General features: G+C 37.3%; 1 protein-coding gene across 1 annotated transcript in view; it reads left to right on the forward strand.

Annotated features, from left to right (window-relative positions):
* The window catches only part of IPO5 (importin 5), a 44937-nt gene that overhangs the window by 19037 nt on the left and 6316 nt on the right, over positions 1-19584 (forward strand). Inside the window, exons 9-23 of the mRNA XM_055701817.1 lie at positions 953-1040; positions 4105-4211; positions 6586-6710; positions 6799-6888; positions 6982-7155; positions 7384-7602; positions 8835-8918; positions 9725-9857; positions 9956-10077; positions 10588-10684; positions 11179-11351; positions 11774-11885; positions 12475-12530; positions 16189-16311; positions 16936-17155. Coding sequence (XP_055557792.1) covers positions 953-1040; positions 4105-4211; positions 6586-6710; positions 6799-6888; positions 6982-7155; positions 7384-7602; positions 8835-8918; positions 9725-9857; positions 9956-10077; positions 10588-10684; positions 11179-11351; positions 11774-11885; positions 12475-12530; positions 16189-16311; positions 16936-17155 — 1923 coding nt within the window. The remainder of the gene's footprint in view (positions 1-952; positions 1041-4104; positions 4212-6585; positions 6711-6798; positions 6889-6981; positions 7156-7383; positions 7603-8834; positions 8919-9724; positions 9858-9955; positions 10078-10587; positions 10685-11178; positions 11352-11773; positions 11886-12474; positions 12531-16188; positions 16312-16935; positions 17156-19584) is intronic.

Consider the following 19584-nt stretch of genomic DNA (forward strand, 5'->3'; position numbering starts at 1 on the left):
TGAGAACTTTTGTCTTGAGGGCAAAGTGAAGCTTTTTTGCATACATGATGTTGAATTCAAACAACTGCTCTGAGTGGTTGGTGTAACACAAACAATACTTAAGAGCTCCTTATTTTGCTCTGAAAGTGCAAGGTATACTTTTCACCCCTTGGGCTTCTGAAGTGCACAGGAACAGGCAGACTTAGAATAGACAAATTGCTGCACTCCTTCCTCCTGTGAGAACAACTCAGAAGAGTAGGTGATGTTTATTGCATAACAGTCGAATGTTATGATAAAGATTGTGTAATAGTCTTTAAAGACTTATACTGAGAAAAACAGACAGAATCGATCTACAGATGTAGAAGTAGGAAACATGCAAGATGTTTTAATGATACAAAACAAAAATTTACATTAAGTGGGGAAAATCCTCAAGTTCTGAACCATTATCTTATTGTAAAAGTAAAGCTTTATGCTAAGTGACCACTGTACAGGTAGTTAACAAAATTTATCACGTTAGTAAAACTAAGGGTTGAATAGTAGTCTTCCATAATGAATAGTCTTTTTCATCAGTAAATGTTCAAAGGATGATGTCAGTTTCAGCAAAAAGAATTAAGTACGTCTGACTTCTTAAGGCGTATAATACTATTTTGAACTCTTTCAAGGAACTTAGACTTTTTTAGGGAATTTACTTTCCATAATTTTTATGATTTAACAAGAAATTTGCTTTATGCTGTTAGTTTTGGTAAGAAATACTCAACTGTGTTTTCAGTCTCAATTTGAATGTTCTGAAAATACTTTTCTGAGAACTTACTCTGAATTATTGGCTGATGCAGTTCGACAGACTTGACTATCTGATACTGGAAGAAGTTATGTTTCTTCAATGATTTTTTTAAAGGAAAGAACTTGAAATTTATGCTTGTTATTTAAGAATCTATTTTAAGAAAGCAACCTGAGTTGAAATTTTTTTTTTCAGTTCCTCAGATGTTAGCAATGATGGTTGACTTGGAAGAAGATGAAGATTGGGCAAATGCAGATGAGCTTGAAGATGATGATTTTGACAGGTAATTATAAAACTAGTTGTTTCAATATATTATCGGGACTGTGTGGCTAAAGGCAGATTTTAAGTGCAGGATGCAAATGACTGCAGTGCATTACTTTTTCTTTGCTCAGGTAAGTCTTCTAGTTTTGTTCCCTTGGTCATGAGCAGTATGTATGAGTGTTCTCAGACAGTTTATATGTAGGTTATTTAGGAACTGATTAGCAAGTAGGTAAATTCTTTCCATATTTGTGTATTGCTGTAGCTTACTTCTACAAGATGCATGTCTGCTGTTTTGCACTGTAAACTTTGCAAACTTCTGTTTCATCTGTCATTCATGTTACTCAGTTCAAAGTCAGTGCTTCCTAACACCTTAAATTGAGGGCTTACCCTGATATCAGCTAGAACCAAAGCTGAAGGATACTGACCTGTTTAATCATCTGCAACCAATCTCTTCCTATTTTCCTGTACCCTTGAAAAGGTGGTGTTAAAGAAAAAAACTGCCTACCTTAGAAGGGACATCAGAATACATAATGGAATTTCTTGCTGGATTTCATCTGGCTCAAAAATACTACGATTTTGCTATTATTTTAAATCCTTTGGTATGGCTAACACTATCTTGTTGTGTCTTAGGTGAGAAAGATCTACTAAAGATGTCCAGTCTTTCTAAATTGCTTATTCCTGCATGCTTTGTAGCTTGCTCCAGCTTTTCACTAGAATAACAGTGGTTTGTCTACAGCATCCTGTTACATCTGCTCTTGTCCAAATACAGCTAGAATGAAGCAGAAGGTGGCAGATAACTATTGCCACACTTCTGTAAAGACATGGATGTCTAGACATCTTTTTGCCACATCTGGCATCACCTTTGAGACTCAGATGTAATTAGAGTTTTGAAACAATTTGTCACAGAATACTTTGAGATCTTCATAGGAAGATAAGCAATGTTGATTTACCACTGAAATTTATAGCAACTTCTACTAGGTATCAGACATGTAAAGACACTTGCAAAACTGATGCACAGGAATTTATGGAAGAACCTGTTTAATCTCTGCTTGATTTGGAATACTTCTTGTTCCCCTTGATTATGGAATTGAAAGTAAGCTGTCCTTTCTTCCCCCTCTCACATGGTAGACCAGATCCTTTTAACCTGTTCTGTTTCCTCAGCTTTGAAATTTTGCCATACAGTTAGAACTGTCAGGCACCACTGCCTTCAGGTTTGTCAAGTATTTGGATCTCTTCATTCAGACAAATTTCAAGGGGAAGTAGTCTATTAAGTTCAGATCCTCATAAAGCCTTTCAGGGTGTGGAATTTTATTCAGATGGGCTGCTTTAGGCAGTTTAGTAAGTACTCTGAATCATCCACTTGAGGCATGCCAGTATCTCTTTATTGTCAGCAGAGTAACTTTGTTCTTCTAAATGCATTAGCTGTGTATGAATTTTTGAGTGAAAAAGGTCTTTTTTTTATTACAAGTTGAAGTAGAGCGAGCAAAGATCAGAAAACAAGTTATGCTCAGCAACTTAGCCCAAAGGAGAAACATAGCTCCTTTGGCCCTCAAAGTAAGAAGAAAGCTTGAGGCTTAGACATTGGATATCAGCTAGTCTCTTCGTGACTCTGTGTGTGGTGTTAGTTTTTTTTATTTTGGCAGGTTTACTCATATTACTCTGTTGCCCACCACTGAAGTTCACCTTTGTGGAGAGTTGCTGATTAGCTGATGTGCATGCTAACCTCTTCTGGTGCTTGAGTCTTTGTAGCTTTGTAAGAAGACTAGAATTTCTCTGCAATCTAAGAAACAGGCTAATCATCATCAGGCTGTTGCCACGTTAGGGTGTGTTTGGATCTGACTAAGGGGGATGTGAGTCAGCCTACACAAAAGCAGCAGGGAATATTTTAGCATTTCCAGTTTTTTGTTGCTCTAATTTCAGAGAACAGTGAAATTCAAAAGGAGGAAAAGGTTAATCCAACTTCCTCTTTTCCTGGCAAAAGCCTTGCAAACATTGCAGAAGTGTGTGGTCATTTTTCTAAGATAAACTATCTTTATTTCCTCAAGCTGAATGTATGAATTAATGGTGGGAGGAAAGAACTCAAAGAATGTAATTTCAGATGAAAGTTGCCATTAACTTTAGTAGGTTTGCTGCAATCTAAGCCTGTGTGCCCATGCTCTGTTGTCCTGCTGGTGATGTGTCTTTATTTGAACCTGACTAATCTAAAGAACAAATACTATATTGTCAATATCTTTGTAGAGATGCCTTTGTTCATGGCATGTGAGTTTCTAGACTGTTTATGGTTTGTAATGAGACTTGGGGACATAACTGACTGACACTTGAAAGTTCAAGAGGGAGATTTGTCCCTTTCTGAACCATTACTCAGCTCTTCCATCAGCATGGGTGTCTAGGATGGACTGTAATAACCTTGAGTTATTTCAGTGCTAGTAGTTATCTCTGTCCTGGAAACTTCCTTGCTCTTTTCTGTAGGGAATAATTCTATCGGGTGGAACAGGTCACTTTACACAGACAATGTTTGGCTATTGTCAGTTCTGGAACTGGCTGAGAGTCGCAAATTCCTCACCTGGGCTGAATGTTTTCTGCCTGAGTCATTGGCAGAGAACACGCTACTAGAGTACTGCTACTGCAGCTGTTCAAGAAAGGTCTCTTATGTGCCAGAGCTTGAACTCTGCTGGTTCACCAGATTCATAGCAAGTCTGAACTGGTTTGTGTTCTCATGACAAAAAGATGATGGCCAGTGTTATTGCTTATTTCATTGCAAATTTAATTTCAGCTTTCTAGATATGCGTAGTTATTGCAAAATTCAGTCTATACCTTCAGTGCTAGTAAGGCCCAAGTTTCTTTTGTACTAGACTTAATCAATGGGCTACAGATAGTAAATGTTGAGGTGGGGGTAAATAACTGCGTTGTGACTGTTGCTTGTGCTTTTAGGTTTGGGTATGCTTTATGTACTTATGGAGGCTCATGTATTCAGAGGGCAAAAGTTTGAAGACTAGAACTGCAGGAAAGGGCCCTTCTGTGCCCTGTTGGACTCTTCGTTTTATTGTAGATATCAGACCACTGATACTTCTGTAATTGATATTTAGCAATGCAGTTGCTGGTGAGAGTGCACTGGACAGGATGGCATGTGGCCTTGGAGGAAAACTTGTTTTACCTATGATTAAAGAACATATTATGCAAATGCTTCAGAATCGTAAGTAATGGTGGTTTGGTTTTTTTTTACAATTCTGTCTTTTCCATGAACTTTGATGCCTCCTAAATCTTCATGTTTAGCTACTTGATATATTTGTATACACTTCCATGTTTGATTTCAGTGGCAAAAACTGTAAATGCTGTGAACTTGGAAGTTTGTGTCTTTCTTAGACAGTGATGTATTAAACTTGTGTACAGTGCATTACAACATTTTTCTGGAACATGGACAGCTGAACAGACATGTCAAAACCAAAACAGTACTTTTTTTTTTAAACTCACAGTCTAAATTACATATAAATAAGGGGAGACTTTTTTTTTTTTACTTTAGAATATTCTCTGTAACTCAGTATACAGTGCCTCACAGTACCTTAAGTGTGCCTAAACTGCCACCTGTTGTTCTGTAGCTCAATTTTTTTTCTTCTTCAGAAGTGCTGCATTTAAATTAAATTTTAATATATTACAGTTTAGAGTAAAATTTGTTCTTTATTCCCCCTGTAATTTGGTGGACCAAAATATACAAGTGTATGGCAGGCTGGCTGTCTTTTGGTATGCTGGTTTTAATAGTTGTTTCATGAGGTGGTTCCATATATTCTTATCAGTTGCTTTGTATGCTGCTTTTCCTCTTAAAATACCTGTAGTGCTTGCTCAGGCAATCATTTTAAAAAATATTGTGTGTTGTGTGTACTTTCACTTGACCTGTGCTTTGAGCTCTTGAAGTAGAAGAAAATGCAAAAGTTCTGGGTACTTTTCCTGCTTTGTGATTTAAAACCCAGTCCAAAAAAGGCTGTTCCAGTATTGGATATGGAACATAGGACCACCTGCAAAGTCTGGACACTTACAGAGTCTATTTGGAATGGTGTTTTTTTGTAAAGTAAGTTTTATTAAGGAAGCAGATTAACTTGACTCTTCCAGTGTTAAAAGCTCCAAGGCTAGCTAATGCCTAGTTTTGTAGTACCCACAGAAAGGTGTGAAGGCTGATGGCTGAAGACCTGACTCCTGAGAAGGGGAGAAGTCGTGCAGTTGATGCCTGATGCTTTCTTTCTGCTGGGTCAGAGCTTTCCATAACTGTTAGTACTCTTTGGGAAAGGGAAATGCAATAGAAAATGTTTGGTTCAGAGGCTCTCACTGGTCGGAAATTAGGAGGAAGGATGAAGACATTTAGATTAAAACATCATCAGTTCTCTCAGAAATCAAGCTTTCCATTCTCCCAGCCTTTCTGCTTTTCTCACAAATATTTACTGAAATAATAATTTAAAACTACTGGGTTTTGATTAGGTATCAGATGGTCCAAACATGATTGTGTTTCATTTTGTAGAATCATTAATTTCAAGTCTGGAATGCGTGCTAATAGTAGTACAATGAGAGTAATAAGAGGTGCAGGCTTAACTAGGAACGTGCAATGAACTTAAACAGTGCAAAATAAACTGCTTCTTCACTGTACCTTCTGTGAAGATAATATTTCATCTCATCCTGATCAGACAGAAGCTTGAGTGTCAGGATTCCAGTGCTCTGAACTTCAGTGTTCTTCATTCCAAGAACGTAATGCATTACCTACCAATAATGAAATGTTGCATTATTTTGGGAAAGAAGTTCTGTTACATGCCTTTCCCACAGGTTGCTTGATAAACCTGTTTGTTCTTCTGGGTTTCTTTTCTGTAATCCCCATGGTTTCTAGCACAGAGAAAGATTTTGGAAAAAAAAATAATTAAAAATTAAAAGAAATTGGAGTTTCTTATATGTTTCCCTTGCCTACAGAAAAAGGAGAAGAGCATGAAAGATCCATTTCAAGAATACCCACTAGCCTGAGAATGGGCTAATAAGACTTGGCGAGGAAAGCCTTACATCCCTAAATGGAATGTTACTGTTCTTAAACAGTCTTGGGGAGACTGCTGAAAAGTTCAGTACTGCTTATGGAGTTGTTTTAAATTTAGATATTGTTTGATTCACTAGATGTTTTTCTGCCCCTGACCTAAAGGTATAGGCTGTTTTGGTACCATTAAAAAAAAAAAAAAGGAAAGGGGGAACAGGGAAAAAGAAATACTGTCCTGATGTTTCCCTGGTTAGCTCATTTAATTAAAATGCAGTTCCCAGATATTAGTACTATGTACGTAGTTGTATCAGCAGTGAAGAATTCTTTTTTCTAGGTCTGGATTTGGCGTGGATTGGATACTTAAATTTTTGTGCATCTCTGGAAGTTCGTATAAGGAAAAGTAGAAAGTATTTAACAAATCAAGTAGATGCATAAATTTCCTTTCCCTCTCCTATTTGTCACTCTTCCTTCTCCTGCCCCCACCCCCAAAAGGTGATTTCTCTTTGCAGTGCTTTTTAGCTTCCAAAATGAATTACATATTATTTTCATTTTTACTCTTCTGTAGCTGACTGGAAATACAGGCATGCTGGCTTGATGGCACTCTCAGCCATTGGAGAAGGTTGCCACCAACAGATGGAGGGAATTTTAAATGAGATAGTTAATTTTGTTTTGCTATTCCTTCAGGATCCTGTGAGTATAATTCTGTTAGTTATTTCAAAATTATTTTCATTTCTGCTGCCATGACTTGTTAACTATTTGAGGGAAATAACTTTTTCAGCATCCAAGAGTGAGATACGCTGCTTGTAATGCTATCGGACAAATGGCAACTGACTTTGCACCGGGTTTTCAAAAGAAATTTCATGAGAAGGCAAGTAGTAGAATAGTAAAAAAGAAAATTAATTATAAAACTATGTCACCTTCAGAAAATTTTTCTTCTGAAAATAAACATTTCTTTTTTCAGGTGATAGCAGCTCTTCTGCAAACCATGGAGGATCAAGGCAACCAGCGTGTTCAGGCCCATGCAGCTGCAGCACTCATAAACTTCACTGAAGATTGTCCCAAGTCACTGCTTATTCCATATTTGGATAATCTAGTGAAGCATCTTCATTCCACTATGGTGATAAAATTACAAGAGGTATAATATACTGAACAAACTGTTTCATGGAGGGTAACCTTGTCACATATGCAGAACAGGTATAGCTGAACTAAGATCTCTGAAATAAGGCAGTATACATATCTGCTGATATTGGTCTAAATCGGCAAGAATTAGGATAAATACAAAAACAGATTTTTACATTTGCCATGCTTTTAAATAAAATAATGTGCTTTAGAAATATAACACTTTATTCTTCTTCTTTCCAAGTTGATACAGAAAGGCACTAAGCTAGTTTTGGAGCAAGTTGTGACTTCAATTGCATCAGTTGCAGATACAGCAGAGGAGAAGTTTGTTCCCTACTATGATTTATTTATGCCCTCTTTAAAACACATTGTGGAGAATGCAGTTCAGAAGGAATTAAGACTTTTACGAGGAAAGACTATTGAATGCATCAGCCTAATTGGTCTTGCTGTTGGTAAAGAAAAGGTAAGCTGAGATCTTATCTAACGGTCTAAATGTATTTTAAAATGCCTTTGTTTATTGCGGTGTTAACATTGAATTAATATATTCACTTGTTAAACACATAGCTGTTGCTGATTTCTGTGCTTGTCTTCCTGTTTTTATTTCTAAGGTGGCTATCTTGCTGTTTAGATTTACAATAGAATCTGACGAAAATATTACAGCTTAAGTTATTCTTGTCACACTGAACAATGTTGAAAGGAATAATTTTTTCTTTGTTTGGGTTTTTCTGCCTTGAGAGAAATACTGGAGCATCCAATTTAGGCAGTGTCAGAATGGCAGGTAAAATGTATGTAGTTCAAAGGAAACAACATAACTTTTGTATGTGGATGCCTGAAGAAAGTTTAAATGTGCTTGTAATAACACTTGATGTACTTTTTTGTCATGAGGCTTGATGTATTTGGTAGGAGATTTGTTTAGATAAGTTAGTTAAAACATCTCTCTGTAAAGGTACCAAGAAACAACTGTGAATGACTATATGAGTCTTTAAGTGATGTTCTGATAGCAAGTTCACGTTACGGTTTACAGACTTTCATTTTATTGAGTGAGGAAAACAAAGTCACACTTCAAAGTAAAATAACGTGATGTATGTGGTACAAAAATACTAACAGCCCCCCTCCAAAATTACCATCCCTTTCCTTCAGCTTAGGACGACCAGTAAACTTGCCACTCATGCAACTAAATTTTAAACAGATGTTAAACATAACTAATGTTTAATAAATTACTTTGAGGACTGTGGGAAACATGGGGAGTGAAAAGAAGTAGGTGTAACGTCATTGAGGCATCTGATGTGACCTAAAACATTATGAACTCATGAGTTAAGTAGCTCATGCTGTCAGCTTTTATCCCGGTTCCATAAAGTAGTCACAGTAGTAAGGAGGATATCTAAGGAAGTTAAAATTGTCAGATATTTTTTGTATTAGTATTTATTTATGTAGTGTTTTATTTAAATAGTCCTCTGCTTTCAAGTGTATGAACAGAGGTACAGTGAAACTTAACACCAGAATGACTTGGTGATGCTTCCAGAAAAAGAACCCGTGCTTTCACTTTTATCTGCATTTCAGTCTATTTCCAGCTTTAGCTTGTGTCTTGATAGTGTGTTAGACTTAACACCAAACAATTTCAGTGACCATTTAAGTCTCTGAAAAGAATCCTTTTAATTTGCCTTTAAAAACATGTAGGTTTTTTCCTGTTTCTAGTTTATGCAGGATGCATCAGATGTAATGCAGCTGTTATTGAAGACACAGACAGACTTCAGTGATCTAGAAGATGATGATCCACAGGTATGTTAAAATTATAGTGCATAGTTTGTTGGTTAGTATTTAAAAAGGTTTTTGTACAGATGATGTTTCTGCCCCGCCCCCCATGAAATTACACCATCAGACTAATTGTTCAGCATGTCTCACAAAAACGGAGATTCATTGTCCTAAGATGACCTTAGTATCTTTCACACAAGTGTGTTTAGGAAATGATACTTCCAGGACTTACATTTGCTGAAGAAATTTCAGCATGTGGGTAATCGTTTCTTGTCTATTAGTACCTACTTTGTTTGGCATTCTATGACCTATTCCCTTGCTGTCACCTTCTTATAAATAGTTCAACAAGACTTGTTAGACAGCTGTTCTAATGAGCGGAGAGCTATTTTGACTTGTGCATCTGAAAACAATCACTCCTCTGAAAATACAGTACTGCACTCTTTTGCTCCGTTTGCTATTTTCAGGAACGCGGCTCAGTAGTATCATTTAAATTCAAGGAATTATTTGTTTCAGAAAGAAAGTTATTTTTCAAGATAGCCATGATTGCATTACAAGCACATCTTATACTGTCACATTTTTACATGTATAGCAGCTGTGATCAGAGGTACTGTCAATGTGTTGCTACAAATAAAGACTTGGGATGAGTCTTTTGAAGATGCATTTTTATATGGATTGTATATTGGATGAGTTCTCTTTGAAATAAGTTCTATGCGCTGCTGACAAATGCTTCTTAAAAGTCCTATTGTATAATATTCTTCCTTTATGCTTTCCTTTTAAGTATGCATTAAAATGAAATGTGGGACATGAAAATTCTGACACTATTCTCTTTATAGATTTCTTACATGATCTCAGCATGGGCCAGAATGTGTAAAATTCTTGGAAAGGAATTTCAGCAGTACCTTCCAGTTGTCATGGGGCCTTTAATGAAGACTGCGTCTATTAAACCTGAAGTAGCTCTCTTAGACAGTAGGTTAAAGATAAAATTTTGCTTGAAAAAGTGCTGAAATAAATGATTTTGTAGCACTTCTAGATTTATTTTATTTTTCTTCCCCTCTGTATAACAGCACAAGATATGGAGAATATGAGTGATGATGATGGGTGGGAATTTGTAAACCTAGGAGATCAGCAGAGTTTTGGAATTAAAACTGCAGGCCTTGAAGAAAAAGCAACTGCATGCCAGATGCTGGTAAGATGACAATTTTAGTATCTATGTATTGCTGGACAATTGAGTCTGAAGCCAAAATCTGTAATGAAAATATTCTTTATTTCATCAAATGAAATAGTTCTGGTTTTCTTTGAGTGATAGTGTTAAGTTTGGATTTCAGACAGTTTGTGGTGTGTGGCTTACTTGATTAAAAATAATTTTAGTTTGGAGCTTCAATAACAGATAATTTTCCTTAGTTGGCAAAACTTCTAAGGAATTTGAGATGTTGGAGTAGTTCCTTTTTGCAAATACTGATGTTTCTGAATTCAGTTTGAAAAGTACACTTATGTACTAAGAGTGAGAACTGATGCTGCTGTCAGGGTTTCGTAAAATACCACAGTGGAGGGGGTACGTAAATGGATTATTGCATGGGTTTTTAAGTAAATTTTAAGAACTTAAACTTTTAACAATCTTTCTCACCATTACACAGTCAAAAAGTATCAGTAATGGTATTTTCCCTTAGAGGTGGCACTTCTGTGCTTTGTTTTTCAGGTTTGCTATGCAAAAGAGCTAAAAGAAGGATTTGTGGAATACACAGAGCAAGTTGTAAAGCTGATGGTTCCCTTGCTGAAGTTCTATTTCCACGATGATATCCTATTAACAAATTGTACTGTGAAAATGGAAGCTTGCTTTGGAAGAATCAGTCATGCTTACTGTTTTCCTAGATGAATTGAAAGTGTTAGTGTTAAAATATTCTGTTGCTTTACAGCAGAAATTGTTTCTGAGGACGTTGTTTTAGGCAATGTATCCCACTTTCTCCCCTAGTTTCTTTTTAAATAAGCGTGTCTATAATGTTGAAAGCAGACAGTAGAGAAAGTGATGTTTGTGCCAACAGTGTGAAGGAGAACTTGAATAGCTTTTCCATCATGGCCTGAAACAGGCTTCTAAAAACTTTTAAGTAGCAAACAGTTTACTTTTACTATGATCTTGATCTGTATCTAATTAAGAAATCAAATGCACTGGACTGTAATAAAAAATAATCAATTACAGCTAGAAAATTGATAGCTTCATTATGGTGGTCGGTGCTTAAATTCTAAGCACTTTATGTTGGCCTGAGTTGTTTTATTTCCTTAATAATGAAACGCGTTCGAGTGGCAGCCGCAGAGTCGATGCCCCTCCTTCTGGAATGTGCTAGAGTTCGTGGGCCAGAATACCTCACACAGATGTGGCACTTCATGTGTGATGCGCTCATCAAAGCCATTGGAACAGAACCAGATTCAGATGTTCTGTCAGAAATAATGCATTCTTTTGCAAAGGTAACTTTCTTCCTTTCAAATTTTGTGGTGTTACTGTTCATAGCTTTTTACAGTAAGGAAGGATGTGTGGCTGATGTTCATTTAAATGGCTGTAAGAAATGCAAGGCTTCCTCTACATGAACTTTGGTTCGACTGTAAATGTTGTAGCTGATTGGAAAAACTTAGGTGTGCTTTTTTTGCAAGAACTAAAATACCAAGGTATTAACCTAAAATAATTATCAGATTTGTTCGTTTTAACTTCACCCCACTGAAATACCTTACTTTTATAGTTAGAGCATTGATTACAATATGAATGTTCTATTACTATTATTTCTGCTAGTGATGACATAAAGCAGAGCATGTATTAATGTTCTCTGTGTGCTTAGATCTGAGATTGCTCATGTAGCTTAAAGCTGGAAAGACTGATGATTTTATTTCACTAGTGCATTGAGGTGATGGGAGATGGATGCCTTAACAATGAACACTTTGAAGAACTTGGAGGAATATTGAAAGGAAAACTAGAAGAGCACTTTAAAAATCAAGAATTAAGACAAGGTAAGTTAACACAAATTCCTGTTAACATGTGATAATGGCTATCCTTTAAAGCAGAATTCCTAATAATTTCTGAACCCTTAGCTCAGATTTCTTTTATTTGTATATTTATGTAAGGTAATTGGGCTTTAAAACAACAGATTCCATTAATTATATTTGTAAGCTCTGGGAGGATGAAGGTGGTATCATTTGCAGAAATACTGCAGTTTAATCAAAAGCTGATGGACAGATTGACTTGAAGGCAATGCACATGTCTATGATGTCATTTCTGTGGGTTTTTTTAATATGAAGTCTTTGCAGTTTTGTTAAAGCAATGGTAGTTACTTATTTCTATGCACTTTTCTTGTCCTTGTGGACAAGCTGGTGTGTTTATTTCTATTTTGTGTGCTTTTACACATTCTTAAACTGAGCTGTCTCGCTATACTCGTTTTTCTGTGAAAGCTCTTTGAAGCTTCTTAAAGACAGAAAATCCCTGTTGCTTTTTCAGCTACTGTTTCCTACCTTCTAGATTTTTCTACATCATTTTTTCCCTTTGCAGAGTTCTTAGGCACTTGTGGAAATGTAATGGTTTAATATCTGTTTCTTAATTTAGTGAAAAGACAAGATGAAGACTACGATGAACAAGTTGAGGAGTCATTACAAGATGAAGTAAGTTGGTTTGGGGAGTTTTTCCACTCATAAAACACCAGGATGGAAATACATTAAACGGATATGCTGTGCTACTTGGTTAAAGCACAGCGCATCTTATTTCTTCCTGGAAGAATGTTCTGTTACCATATTCCTTGAAAACTTCCAGTAAGAAACGGATCGCGCTACATGTATGAATTAAAAAATACAAAAGGTTTCCTTGTTCAGTATACTGGAAGAAGTAGTTTAGGATATAGCTCTTCATTTTCATCCTCTCAAACAACTCTCAGATGACTTTAAATAGCGTGCCATCAGATGCTGTATCAGTGATAGTCTAAGGCTTTGCCCTGCTGACTTGCTTTTCCTTTGTGCCTTATGACCTAAGTGGCTTTTAAATTTGAACATACCTCTGATACGTAGATCTCTGACGTGTCAGGTCAGGAGCTTGTCTCAGAAAGAATAGACCTAAAGTAGTTTCAAAAGAGAACACCAGGGCGAATAGCTGCCGTATAATGTGTTTGCTTAGGAGAGAACACTAAAGTGACTGCTTATCTACTAAGATACTGGACTGACTTCTTAGTTTGAAGTGGAGATGACTATGGAAGAGATACAGTTCTATTAAATCAATATTGCTATGGAGAGAGTAATAAAGAACAATAAATCACTGTTGTTTAAAACATGAGGCGTAAAGGATACTCTGTAAATTTAAGGACTAGGGAATTTTTTTGCCTCAAGCTTCACACCTGAACTATGTAAAGTTGAATTGTGAAGCTTGTTTACATGAGTTTAACTTTCTATACAGACTCCAGAATATATCTTAACAGACCATGCACCCATATGTAAATACTTCCTTAAATGACCATGCAGTTCTTGAGCCCCTTTCCTTTTCGAACATTAAGCCCGTTCAAAAGGATAGATTTCTGGCACCTACATATTGCTTGGGATCAAAAAATAACAGAACTTCAGTTCTGAGCCAAGAGCCTTTCCTGATTTTTCTCCCTTTCTTATTTGCAATGTTTACTGTTCATTCTGGTAGATGGTGAGTTAGGCAGTTTGATATCTTTTTTTCTTATGTGTCGCTCTATGCTGATAATGAGAGAAAATGCTAGCAGTTTCAGAAAAGCTGAATCCATATTCTGCAACAGAGTTGCAAGGCATTTTAAAAAATGCTTTAATTTATACTTGACCTTGCTGATATGTTTTTCTAAAGACCGCAAGGAAGACTTTTCTGCATTACCCTGTGAAAGTAGGAGTGGGACCAGAATGTTACTTGCCATATGGACAGAATTAACATATGGTAATGAGTAACATTTGGATATACACTTTTGTTCCCAGGATATATTCATTGTAGCCCTTACCTCAAGGCAGCAGAAATATAGAGGACAAAAGTAATGGAAGATACTCAAACAGTAGTTTCAGTAAGATACCCAGATACAGCCCTAGCTTAGGCAGTAACTAAACTGCTGATTTGATAGAGGGTAGGAGAAGGCATACACTAAGCAAGTGTTATGCTATTCCCCTGAGCATCAGTAACCAGACAGTACTAGGCCAGGTGGACCTTGTGGTGTCCTGCAGCAGTTCTCTACCTCTGTTTTCATTTGTGTGTATGTTCCAGAGTTACTGCTTGAATTGTGCCTTGATAATGCAGAACTTGTCTAACCAGGGAAGGTTTAAATATCCAGTTGTGGGAAGCTGCCTGTTGTGTGAGAAATACTTGCTAATTTCTCAATAGCGACCAGAAACTAGCTGTATTCTGTTTTCCCGGCCTGTTAAAGTATCAACTGATTAAGGGAGTAGAAGAGAACCTGCTTTAAAACAAGGTTAAAGCGTTTTCACAACACAAGCTTGTCCAGGGAGCAATCCTCACTTGCAGATATAACATCAGTTTATAGCTGGATCTGAGCTAAGGATCTTTACTTCATCAGTTTGATGAATTAACTGGGCAAGGTGAAAAATGAAGTTAAGTGATAAGAGGAGAGGTTTAATATTCCTTATGTTTTTGCCACAACCTTCTGTCACAAAGACAGTTGTCCATTTACTTTTCAATGCAGGCTTGTTACAGTATCTGTCAGGTATAGAAGAGGAAAAGGGCCCTCTGAAAAGGGAATCCATTGAAGCAGTAAATCTGTGCAAGACACTGTGTCTTGGTAAAATTTTCTGTCCCTGAAACAAACCTTCAAGTCTTAGGCAATTGACTGCTACCAATCAACACGCATTTTTAAGAAAGATAAAAAGGAGGACCCTGGGAGCTACCAACCAGTCTCACTCTGTGCCCAGTAAGATTTTTCCCTGCCATAGAACAGATTTTCCTGGAAGCTATGTCAAGGCACACGGAAGACAGAGAGCTGATTAGAGACAGCTAATGTGGCTTCACAGTGGGCAAATAATGCCTGACTAATCTAGTGGCTTCTGTGATGGGGTGACTGTGTTGGATTAAGGAAGATGAACTGATGCCATCTGTCTTGACTTCTGTAAGGCCTTGGACATGGTCCCACAAAACATCTTTGTCACTAAATTGGAGAGAGATGGATTTGATGGATGGATTACTTTGTGGATAAGGAATTGGCAGGCTGGCTGTGTCCAGAGAGTTGCATTCAGTGGTTCAATATCCAAATGGAGATCAGTAACAAGGGGTGTCCCTTGGGTGTGTATTGGGACCAGTGCTGTTTAATATCTTTATTAATAACATAGTAGTAAAACTGAGTGCCCCCTCAGCAAGTTTGCAGATGACACCAAGCTGAGTGGTGCAGCTGATGCACTTGAGGGAAGGGATGCCATCCAGAGGGACCTGGACAGGCTTGAGAGGTGGGGCAGTTCCCAGTATCAGTAAAGACTGGAGGACAAATGAATTGAGAGCAGCCCTGTGGAGAAGAACTCGTGGATACTGGTGGATGGAAGAATTGCACATAAGCTGGCAATGTGTGCTCACAGCTCAAAAAGCAAATTGTATCCTGGGCTGCATCAAAAGAAGCGTGGCCAGCAGGTGGAGGAGGTGATTCCCCCTCTCTGCTCTTGTGAGACCCCACCTGAGCATCCAGCTCTGGGGTCCCCAGTACAAGAAAGACATGGACCCATTTGAGGAGGGCCACAAAAATGATCAGAGGACTGGAGCACCTCTCCTACGAAGACAGGCTGAGAGTTGCCATTGTTTGGCCTGGAGAAGGGAAGGCTCCAGGGGGACCTCATTGCAGTCTTTCCACATATAAAGAGGGCTCCTGTGAAAGATGGAGAGAGACCTTTTACCAGGGCCTGTAATGACAGGGCAAGGGGCAAGTTTTAAACTAGAAGAGGGTGGGGTTAGATTGAACATAAGGGAGAATTTTTTCACGGTGAGGCACTGGAACAGGTTGCCAAGAGAAGCTGTGGAAGTGCTCAAGGTCAGGTTGGATGGGGCTTTGAGCAACCTAGTTGCTGGTCTAGCGAAAGGTGTCCCTGCCCATGGCAGGCGGGGTTGGACTAAATGATCTTTCAAAGTCCTTTCCAACCCAAACCATTTTCTGATTGTCATTCTGTGATTAGAACAAGAGCTGAAAAACAGTGGACTTAAAAAGATTGGTTTTACAAAACCAAATCATTAAACAACTGTATTCCATTAGTTTAGAGACCTTAGTGTTTCGTGTGACTTCCACTATTTTAAAGATCCTTAGTCTTAATGTGGGTTGTATCCTTCTCCTACCAGGATGACAGTGACGTTTATATTTTGACTAAAGTATCGGACATTTTGCACTCAATATTCAGCAGTTATAAGGAGAAGGTACTGCCATGGTTTGAAAGGCTACTTCCGCTAATTGTCAACCTAATTGTAAGTACCTTGCTTTCTTTTAATTTGACTTTGATTACTTTTTCCTGATGTGTTAATAGGCCTTCTGTCTGGAATCTTAGAGAGCTTGGTAGATAGAATGTAGCAATTACTATTTTACAAAATAGAGTCAGTTAAAGGTTTATTCTGCATGAAGTACGAAGTTGGTACCCTGTGCCTTTTGAAGAGCTGCGCTGCTGTGCTACTACTTATTTCTGTGTTGCAAGACCCAGGATGATTGACACACAACTATTTTGAGAAATTTAACTTACCTGAGAGTGACTGATACTCTCTAAAATGGATTTCAAGAAGAGGGCCAAAAAAGTGTTGCGGAATAGCGGAAAACTGAGATAATAATGTATAAGTAATGGTGTGTGTAAAGGCTTTAGCCTAAAATCATTGTCCTTTTAATTAATTCAGGTATTCACCTGGATTTGGTATTGCTTATGGTATTGCTGCAAGTATCACTACAGAAAATTACGTGTTTGTAGGATTAAATTTAATCCAGAAAGATTTTAATAAAAATACTAGACCGTTGTTACTGTTACTGTTCTGTTGATATAATTGTGGACTGTACAAACATTACCAGTTTTAAGGTGGCTTAAATGTTACTTGTTTTCGATGCAGTGTCCACATAGGCCATGGCCAGACAGGCAGTGGGGGCTGTGCATTTTTGATGATATTGTAGAGCACTGCAGCCCCTCCTCGTTCAAGTATGCTGAATACTTCCTGAGGCCAATGCTACAGTCAATATGTGACAACAGCCCGGAGGTTAGGCAAGCAGCTGCCTACGGTGTTGGAGTTATGGCACAGTTCGGTGGGGACAGCTATCGTCCTTTTTGCACAGGTACGCACTTGTGTCTGATAAAACTATTTGAATGTGAGATTCTGGGGGAGAGGGGGCGGGAAATAATTAAAACCTGCTTGTCTTCTGGTTAATGAGGTCTCTCTCCTTTGGCAGCGACATAGGTTGCCAGTATAACCTGTGTGGCAGACTGGTGATGATTAGTAAAGTACCTGAATTCCTTGGGCTTGTAATGATGTTCTGCTTAGTAGAGTTTGTTGCAACACTTACTGCTTAGTGAACTTAATGTACACATTTTTTAAAAAATACGGTCTGACATGCAAATGTTCATTTTATAAAAAATAGCTTTCTGGTGCACACCTGTCTCATAGTTGTTCTTTATTAGGACTGATGTGGTTACACATGAATGCAAAACCCTTCGGATGTCTGGAAGAGTTATACAAGTGACCTGTATTAAGAAGTAGCCTAGAATAGAGTTAATACGGCTTTTTGCTTTCCCATTATATAAAAAGGAGCCTAATTTCTATAACTAAGAAATGAAATTAGTATGATAATGCCTATCAGAAACACTTTTCTTTCTGAATGTCTTGAGTTTCTTTAAAACTTAAAATTAGTCTTGAATTTAAAGAAATTATTGTCTGCAGACAAAATTGTCATCTTGCCAACCAGCAAAGTTAATTCTGCACACTAAATAGCAACCCTTAGCAGAGGTTTTTCCTTTTTAAAGAAATTATTTAATGAGCTGTTTCAAATATGTATTTCACATGTATCTTGAATGAAAACTGAATTAAATTATGTAAGAAAATAAGAACCATGCAATTGTGGTAAGTTAGGGCTTTAACACCAGTTTTGCCTGCATCAATAGATGTAATTTTCACTGTTACTGTAAATGTAACAGTGACAATCAAGATCAGGTGTCCTAAAAAAAAAAAGAGAAAAGCAGAGAGGGGAGACACTGCAATGAAACACTAAGAGCCTTAATTTTTTTAATTGTCTAGAAAAATAATTCCTAAGAAGTGGTGGGGTTTTTTGTGAACTTTTCCGTAAGGTTTTTGTGTCTTGTCCCAAGAATAAAGTAGAGGCTGAGGTCAAGGCAGTTCTAATTTTGGAGTTTTGGGGGTTCTTAGTATCTGTTGAAGTCTCATCTTATTTTTCATTCATTAGATTTTACCTTGGCCCACTTGAACTTTGCAACAACTTTGATCCTTTTCTATGTATTTGGACAAATAAGCCTTGATTAAACTCAGACACTTGGCTTTTCCTTTACTTGGATGTTTATATCAAAGAACCTTTTTACTTTACGGCATATAGCTTATTAGCAGGCACCTCAAAAGTATTTTAAATTATTTTGTATGTACATGAAAGAACTTTATGATTTATTTTAATAGATGAAGGTGTGCTGTGATTAGAAGCAAAGTAAATCCGTGGCATGAGAAGCTTTCTACCCCATAGGTTTTACTATCTTCTCTGAAAACATCATGTTTGTGAGCTTTTATTTATAATTCAATTTCTTTACTGATTAATATATAGCACTGGCATATTGTTCTATTGCTAGTTTGTAGCAGTATGTAAAGAACTCGAGGCTGTTCAGAAAAAGCAGATGTATTATGAGCGTTTTTGGCAGTTGAAAAAAATACAGGACTATAGGGAGAACTTGTAAATGGCACAAGAGCTACGTTATGATGAAACAAAAAGAATTAAAAATAGAATGAGTAAAGAGCAAAGAAATAAGACTGAAGGAACAACTACAGCAGATCAGTAACTTTCTAAATGGGGTTACAAGTTATGTGACTGTCAATGTTGCTTCTGTTTCTTATGTTGGAAGAATATCGGCTATTTTCTGTGAATATTATCAATTAACTGCATGTGTTTCTTCCTAAACCGTATCGTTGGCCTCAAAACTTTTGGTGGTACAAGACGTCAGAGCAGTTAGTCCTTGGAAAAAAACCACAGATATTACAGAATATGGTCTTTTATAGTCAAAAGGAGTTTTTAGGGATTATCTACCACAATATGTGTGAGAATAGATCTGTTTTCTAGGCAAGAAGGAAACTTGTCTAAGCTAAGCTGTAGGGAGGATGCTATGCTGATTCATTTTGACACCTTCCTACGGCTCTTCCAGTTGCAAGGACACACACACCTACAGTCATCCATTAGTATTAAGGAGTATGAGGTAACACATGAGATTTAACTTCAGCAGTCATGAAAAACTGAGGTGTAAAAGGCAGACTCAGTTTTATTGGACACTGTAGTCTTGTATCGAATTCGGCTTTGAGAAGAGTCCAGCGTTGTTACCCTGCGTTCAATACACAAGCTAGTGTGCCTGATGACCAGCGTTTCTGCAGTGCTGTAATGTTTATTAGCCCCATCAAAGTATCCTTGTCTAGCTGAAGGTTAATCATATTTTTCCATAGCAGCTGAATTTTTCAGAAACCTGATTCAGTGAAGTTAATACAGCGAGTGTCATTGTG

This window comes from Falco cherrug, chromosome 2, assembly GCF_023634085.1.
Source record: "Falco cherrug isolate bFalChe1 chromosome 2, bFalChe1.pri, whole genome shotgun sequence".
Taxonomy (NCBI): domain Eukaryota; kingdom Metazoa; phylum Chordata; class Aves; order Falconiformes; family Falconidae; genus Falco; species Falco cherrug.